We start from the raw sequence: 8,766 nt of genomic DNA, 5'->3' as shown, positions 1-8,766 counted from the left end.
GACCTGATAAAGATGGAGTTTTTGTGATGGAGTTCTTATAATAATAATAAGAAAAATAGTTGTGTGTGCGTGTGTGTGTGTGTGTGTGTGTGTGTGTGTGTGTACTAAAGAAAGACCATATGAGGACATAACAAGAAGGCAGCCACCCACAAACCAGGAAGAGAACTCCCACCAGGAACCAAGTCAACTGAGACCTTGATCTGAAACGGCCCAACCTTCAGAACTATAAGAAATAAAATTCTATTGTTTAAGTCACCAGTCATTGGTATGTTTTTATGGCAGCTCGAACAGATTAATATAGATGCCAAGCTCAGTATTACCTTTTTGTATGTCACAATTACTTCCAAATGGCCAAGGGCCTTTGAGTCACATTTGAAGAAACATTTCTGGGGTGGAAAGTAGTCCCCCAGATACCCTGCCTCTGGAAGATCAGCAAAAGGATGGAATGAGATGCACAGGGCCCTGAGGGTACAGGAAGAATCCCAGCAGGCAGGGCTGACTTACTCATTATTCACAGTAGGCACAGTGCCCGGGGCTCATGACAAGTTTAGGGACTTATGCAAATGTTTTTTTTTATTTTTCAATAAAAAGAAAACATGATAATAATATAATAATAAGCATGAAGTAGAGAATCTTGCCTACAATATATTAATCTCTATAGCTTAAGACATGAATTATATTCTTTATTATATTTTTAATAGAGGAAAGGGCTCATGAAAGCCACAATGCCCTGCCCAGAGGAACATTATTGATGATCTCAGATTCCCCAGCAAATAGCACAGACTACTCTCTGTCCTCACAGCCTCTCAGTGCACCATTATTATGGAAGGTGGCGGCAGGGAGTTCACCAAAAAAAAAAAAAAAAAAAAAAGGAGAGAGAAAAGAAAAAATACCGGGATAAAAAGACCATTGTTATACAAACGTTATAGGGCAAATTGACATTCTTACAGGCATTATGACTGCCTACTCACAAGGCTGCTTTGCAGATGTAATTCACCATGAACTCTAGAAGGAGAAAGTGATTACTGTAACACGGCAAATGTGAGGATAAGATTTTAGTATTCCTTCTCAATGTATCCTATTTAAATATCCATTACAAATGCCTCACATTCTTAACTGAACTCTCTAATTCTAAAACCAACCCCTGATTAAATGTGGTATCTTTTAAATAATGTAGCTTTTTTTTCTACTTATATTCATTTGATACACATATTTAGTTTTTTTCTAAATATTACAGGTTATTTTCCATGGGAAAGGACACTGCATTCTATTGACCCATAACAGAGTGTACTTTAAAACTATTAATAAGCAAACATTTACATACTAAAATTTCTAAGTAATCATTACTGAGTACACATGGTTTTCGGATGACATGACTATAATATGTTGTTAGTCATCTGGAAATCCTGAGTTGTTATAGGATTAATAATATTTTCAAAGGATGATAGCGAATAATATCTACACATAGTACTATTATGAGGGTAAAATTTACATCCTATTTCTCTTGAAATCTGTAGAAACATTGTCTTTGTAGTTAATCTCATTACAAAGTTAACTTTTATAATTTGCTTAAATAATATAAAGATTCATAAATGAAAAACTACCACAATGGTATTTCCAGATGCACAATATGCCTCATTAACCCAACAACTTCCCAAATTATGAAGAGAAAGCAATGAGTAATTTTTAATCCCCTTTTTAAATCCTTTTATCTCACTTTAGAAAGCTTGAAAGGCTTAATACTTTGTGCTTAGTCTCTGTGACCACTAGATGGCGCAGACATTTTTGTTTTCAATTACTAGTACGGGTGAATAGGATAGAGAAAGGCAAGCCTTTGAGAGTGCATAAAATGCGTTCTATTATTATTATTATTATTATTATTATTATTATTATTATATATCCAATAACATTGCATTGGATACAAAGATAAGTCTAAAAATATTTGTTGTATTTTATTTTCCTGATCAAATATATCAGGTGTATCCAACTTCTCTCTAAAGAATTTTATTTATGTTTAATTAGCTGATTGAAAGATGTTAAAATCTAATAAATATACTTAATTCCACTGCACCAGAATAAAGAACAATTAATATTAGCAATCTGGAATAGTTTAAATATCGTATTCGTGGTAAAATATAAAAGCAAACTGCCTAACTTCTCAGTTTGTTTTGTATAGGGACTCCTGCTGGCAGAGTTTTCAATGAGTGAATACTGCCACCAAGTGTTAGAATGCATTCAAGTCCCACAAATGCACAAAATCAACAGCAATACTGTTTTTCCCTGAAAATAAGACCTAACCGGACAATGAGCGCTAATGCGTCTTTTGGAGCAAAAATTAATATAAGACCTGGTCTTATTTTACTATAAGACCGGGTCTATAATATAATATAAGATAAGATAAGATAAGATATATATAATATGTAATACTGGGTATAATATAATATAATATGGGTCTTATATTAATTTTTGCTCCAGAAGACGCATTAGCGCTCATTGTCCAGCTAGGTCTTATTTTCGGGGCTACACGGTATTTCACTGAGTTTTCAACGTAACATCATGGTCTGCACGACATAAAGCATAGCAAAACCATGCTACCATATGGCTCTTATCAGAATTTCAAAATGCAACACTGTCATTAAAATCTCCTAAATAAAGTTGTAACTAGTTAATATAAAGGACATATTTTGATAAATTGACTTAATATATGTGGCAAACAGACTCTAATGTGACCCCCAGTGACTTCCCATCTCTGGGTGTTCATCCCTTTGTTTAATCCTCTCTCTTTGAGTGCTGTCACAAATAACAGAATCGCCAAGCCCATGATTGTGACCCACATGTGTGTGCGTGCACACATATACTTATCATGCTAGGAAGCACTAGGGAGAACCTCTTTGCTGGCTTAATGGAGTGAGGTTGAGGAAACCCCTGGCCAGGATCAGTGAGCAGCTTCTGGGAACTGCTTTTGTCCTCTAGGACCTGTGGGTGGCCTCTAAACCTGAAGGCATCCTTCAGCCAACTAAAGGCATCCTTCAGACAGCTAAAAGGTGGGGCTCTCAGTTACTCAGCCACAAAGAAATTCTGCCCATAACATGAAAGATCTTGGTAGCAGATTTTTCTGAAGTGAGCCCCAGGCTGAGAACCCAAACTGCCAGATGCCTTGATCACAGCCTGATGAGACCCAGAAGGGAGGACCCAGCTAAGCTGTTCCTGGATCCCTGACACTTGGAAAGTCTGAGATAACACACGTACATTGTTTTAAGTAACTAAGTCGGTGGGAAACTTTTATGCAGTAATAGAAAACTAATACAATATGAGCTCTGACAATTAAGTTTGAGAACTCATCCTAGAAAAAGTTCTACATACCTCATAGCTGAATATCTCTATGGTCACCTTTGAAATACTCCCCTCTGGAAGCTATGCACCAATGCTAGCGCCTAGTCCACCCTTCAAAGCAATTTTGGAACTCGTTTTCTGGAATGGCCATCAGAGCTGTCATCGTATTACCCTTGACGTCCTGAATGTCATCAAAATGTCTTCCTTTCAATATTTCCTTTATCTTCGGATAAAGAAAAAAGTCACTGGGGGCCAGATCGGGTGAGTAGGGAGGGTATTCCAATACAGTTATTTGTATACTAGTTAAACACTCCCTCACAGACAGTGCTGTGTGAGCTGGTGCATTGTCGTGATGCAAGAGCCATGAATTGTTGATGAAAAGTTCAGGTTGTCTAACTTTTTTACACAGTCTTTTCAACACGTCCAAATAGTAAACTTGGTTACCTGTTTGTCCAGTTGGTACAAATTCATAATGAGTAATCCCTCTGATATCAAAAAAGGTTAGCAACATCATTGCAACACATTTGTGAACTTAATTGTCAGGCCTCATATATAAACATACGGTAAATGTGTTATATTTCAATATTGAATAAGAACATTTCATGTTTCAGTATTTAAAGAATATGGATGAATTAAAATATGTCTTTAAAAATTTTCCTTAATTGAATTACTGATGGATGTGTTTAACATGTTCTGGTGCTAATTTTCTTGGATGATTTACCAGTAAATGAACAATTTGTATTATAATGCCAATGTGTTGAAAAAACTAAAAATCATAAATTGTAACTTGCTGCTTCTTCTACTAAGAGGAAGAGTGGGGCAAGACAATACAGCATTAATATTTCTAATAGGGAGGATGAATATGAACGATATAGTTCTCACCATGGGAAAAGTATATAAAGCTAGTATTATTGGTATAAAGTTCACACCAACTGATCAAAAAAAATGATATCCTTAATTATCTATTAGTTTTTTTTGTGTTTTTTTTTAAACAAGGAAAAAAATGGATGGGAATTCCATGATAGCAACATGGTCAATTTCTAAAGCTCTCAATGAAAACTCAATATTGTATACCACATTTATCCTAAAAATAAATCTGGAATATAACCGTTCCATTCTGAGATAAGCAGAGCAGGGGGAGCTCAACTTCCAAATGTGTGAGTCTATATCCAGAAAGATACACTGGAGGCTAAAATTGTCCGTATTAGACATTTGAGTCAAGCAAGCCACAGAGCACGTAAAATTGAATGAAGCCTGTAGCATCTACAGGTCCCACAGCAATGGTTGGAGTCCTGCTCCAGGAACCCCCATGCTGTTCTCAGTCTTCAACAGGAATGCATAAATGACCTTTGCAAGCTTCAGGGATTTCCCACATTTTGCTTCTATGTCATTTAATGGAGGCATGTATAGACTCAGTTTCCCAGTGGGCACTGTTTCATTTTGCACAATTCCATTCACCATGGTAAGGCAATAAAGGGATATACTCTGGGACAGTTTTCTCCAGGATCAAGCCTGGTAGCACTGCTTGATGCTTCTAAAACGTGGGAGAAGAAAAGGACACAAGGGCAGGGATGCTTATTTTTGTACAGGCACAGGGTTAGTTATCTTTACATATGATGTATCCACTTCTTTAAAATTCCTAAAGTTTCTACAACATGGAGGGACCTAGAGGGACATAAAGGGTATTATGCTAAGTAAAATAAGTCAGACTGAGAAACATAGATACCATATGATCTCACTTATATGTGGAATCTAAAGAACAAAATAGTTGAACAAACAGAAAAACAGAGCCATAGATACAGAGTACAAATTGATGATTACTAGATAGGAGGAGGTTTGGGGGGATGGGTGAGAAAGGTGAAGGGATTAAGAAGTACAAATTGGTAGTTACAAAAGAGTCATGGGGATGTATAGAACAGTACGGGGAATATAATCAATAATATTGTAAAAACTATGTATAGTGTCAGATGGGTACTAAACTTGTCAGGGGATCACTTCATAAATCATGTCTAACCACTATGATGTACACCCGAAACTAATATAAAATAATATTGAATGTCAACTATAATTTAAAAAAAGTCATAAGGATATATTGCAACATAGGGAATATAGTAATATTCCAATAACTATGTACAGTATCAGATGGGTAACAGATTTATTGGGGTTATTACTTCATGAGGTATATAACTATCTAATCACTATGTTGTTTTGTATATTGAAACTAATTTTTAAAAAGTCTCGAAGTGTTTGAATATGATAATGATGATATTTAACGGTTACTAAGTGCTTACTGGGCATCTGCACTAAGTGCTTTAATGCGGTATCTTATTTAATCTTTAACACAACCCTATGAAATGAGGTACTGGAACATGCCATGGGTAAGAAACTGGAGGTTAATAATTGGTGAACTGAACTTGAAGCATGTCTATTTTTTAATAGCCTTTATTTTTTAGAGTAATTTTAGGTTCACAGCAAAATTGAGCAGAAGGTACAGACACTTCCTGTAACTTCCCTTCCCTCACTGATACATAGCCTCCCCCATTATAAACATCCCCCGCCAGAGTGGTACATTTGTTACAGTTGATTACCTACATTGACACGTCATTATCACACAAAACCCATAGTTACATTAGTGTGCACTCTTGGTGTTGTGCATTCTACGGGTAAACGTATAATGATAAATGTATAATGATAATATACTCATGGTATATACATCCTGGTAATGTTGGCTTAATCAACTGAGATTTTCATGGTCTATCACAATTAGCAAAGTGCTTTCTCAGACCTATTCCATTTGCTCATTACAAGAGTCCTATTTAAGGTGCGTGTGTAGTACAGGGCAGCGATGTCCTTAAGTATTTAAGCCAGGCTTAACTACTAGCCCTGAAGGACATTAGTCCCACGACCTTAGGCAAATCAACCTCACAATTCCCTTATCTGTGAGAGTGGCAATAATGCCTACCTCACAGGGTAGGCATGATGATCATGTGCCATGGGTCCATCTGCACACAATAAGCAACACAATAAATGTTTGTGGTCTTGTTTTAGGTAGCACGAACTGCAGCTCCCAGGAGTTAGAAAAGTAGGCACTGGCCATAAGGTAAGGACTGTGGCCCAGTTTTCCTACTGGAATAGCTTTCTCTTTATTCTTATGCCTCCCCACCGCCATCCGCAAAGGTGTAGGATATCTTTTTCAATTCTCGCACCTCCCCTCCCCCCCAACCCCAACCCATGACTTTAGCTGAAGGGCCATCTTCTGTACCCCTAAGCCTGGAGGTGGTACAAAGGGTTCAAATACACAGCCTCAAGCCAACAGACTGGGGCAACACAAACACAGCCTAGCCTCGCTTTGCCTCTCTTAAAATCTGCGTCATAAGCCCCCGCGAATGTTCACAGGGCACGTCGTTCCAGCTGGAACCCCCACCTCCACGCACAGAGAAAGCCATCGACCCCAATTGGCTGTCACCCAAGGCAACCAAGGACGCAGTGGGCACGCGGGGGCTCCGTCCGGTATTTAAAGGCTGCCTGTCTGCGCCCCACAGTCCCACCAGGACGGCGACCGTGAAGCACTTGGGTTGAGACCGAGCAGCAAGATAACGCGCAACCCGGGCCTCCCCCATCCCCAGCCCGAGCCTCCTCCGAGGCGGGTGCCTGTGGGACCCGGGTGCGGCTCTCGCTTCGTGTAGCCCATCAACATCTTCCTCCCCCACCATCTTTAACCAGCCCCAGTCCCAGCCAGCTAATTTGGGCGAGACAACCCCAGCGAGATTTACGACAGAAAAGCGAGTTAGTAACGAGCGGAGAAAAGGGGTCCCCCTGGTGAGGAAAGGCGGGATCTCAGCGACAGGCACGTGGCGCTGCGAGGAGAGACACAGGGTGACGAGGCTCTTTAGACCGCGGGATCTGGCCAAATTTGAAGACAGCCTCTGGGACGCTTCCATTTAGACCTCTCGAAGCTCCGTGAACTATGACCCAGACCCTCAACAAAAGGGAAGACCCTCTTAACCTGGGAGGCGGCTGGTCATCCTCTGCCCCGTTTCGCACCTGGTCTTCCAGCCACCGAAGGCGCAGGGGCGCTCCGACTTACAAGCGGCGGCCCCGCTATGGCCCCAACGCTGCGTTTGAGCCCCCGAGGAAACAGCAGAAGCAACAGCACGGCCAGGGCCCATGGTTCCAACCACCCCGAAGTCCCTATAGGGCCGTGCACTCTAACCGGCGGCGCTGGGGAGGGCCCTGGCGCCCTCCTCGGGCGGGATGCTGGAAGCATCCCGGCCGGATGCAAGCCATCCGAGTGTGTGGCATGCATCCGCTGTGCCTTTGCTGCTGCTCCTGCTGGCAAGAGCCTTGGAACCCTGGCTGGACGAGACCCTCTGGCAGGAAGAAGCGCTGGGGCCGCAGGGGCCGCGGCCTGCGCCGCCACCCTCGCCGTTCCTTCCCCAAAAACCCGCCCGTGGATCTGAGCACGCTGCTGCGGCCGGTCAACCTGTATGGGTGGCGGGCGCCCGGCATGCGTGCGCCGCACAACACCACCCAGTTCATCATGAACCAGGTCTACGAGGACATGCGGCAGCAAAAGAAGCTGGAACGCCAGCAGGAGGCGCTGCGGGCACAGCAGGCCCAGGCAGGTGGCCCCGCCTCCCCGGCGGGCTCCTCCTCCGGAAATGACGCGCAGCCCGTCGGTGGGGAGGAAGACGCCGAGCTTCCGGAATTTTTGTTTAGCTGTGTGCAGAGCTCCTTTCTCAGCTTCAGTCCTGTCCCCGAGGCGGAAAACCAGTCTCCCTCCCAACAGCTGGTGGAGGAAAAGGAGAAAAATGATGAGTCTGAGCAAGAGGAGTGTGATGGGAAGGATGAGGAGAGCGAGGAGGAACACGAAGAGGCAGAGGCCCAGGAGGAAGAGGAAGTGGAGGAGTCTGGCTCTGGGGAGGAGGAAGAGGAAGAGGAAGGAGAGGAGGAAATAGAAGTGGGAGAGGAGGGGCTGGAGGAGGATGAGCAGAGAGAGGAAGAGAATGATTTGCCTCTGCAAATACCTTTATCATTCCTAGTGGAGGCTGAAGAAGAGGGAGAGAACTTTATGAACTGTTCTTTTTTTAGCCCCAGTCAGATAATTCCTGAAGTGCCACAGGAAGCTCTCCTTATGGACATTAACTTTTAGACATCAGGAAAAGGATTGAGGAATGGGATGGAACTGATTTGAGGCTAAACTGGATTAACAGCTTATTAAAAAAAAAAAAAAAAAAAACGAATTAAAAAGTGAGTTCCATTAATTAACATCCATGTAAACCCCTTCTTTGGCCATTATAAAATGTTTAAAAATTGGTGTGTTTGTGTATGACTATGGGACAGGGGAGCTTTCAAATCTAATTTAATTGGAAATTATTAAAGGCCAAACTATTTTTATTACTACAGTTTGAATATTTTCATTTGGTATTTCCC

General features: G+C 41.6%; 1 protein-coding gene across 1 annotated transcript; it reads left to right on the top strand.

Annotated features, from left to right (window-relative positions):
• The first annotated feature begins 7,298 nt into the window (after positions 1-7,298).
• Positions 7,299-8,562, top strand: CCER1 (coiled-coil glutamate rich protein 1). Its single transcript, XM_019742155.3, has one exon. It carries the CDS (start codon positions 7,301-7,303, stop codon positions 8,483-8,485), a length of 1,185 nt encoding a protein of 394 aa, XP_019597714.3. The 5' UTR covers positions 7,299-7,300; the 3' UTR covers positions 8,486-8,562.
• The last annotated feature ends 204 nt before the right edge of the window (positions 8,563-8,766 follow it).

This window comes from Rhinolophus sinicus, chromosome 1, assembly GCF_057876585.1.
Source record: "Rhinolophus sinicus isolate RSI-liver-muscle chromosome 1, RSI-T2T, whole genome shotgun sequence".
NCBI lineage: Eukaryota > Metazoa > Chordata > Mammalia > Chiroptera > Rhinolophidae > Rhinolophus > Rhinolophus sinicus.
Note: the sequence above shows the minus strand (reverse complement) of the source record. Positions and strands in the feature narration are given on the sequence as shown.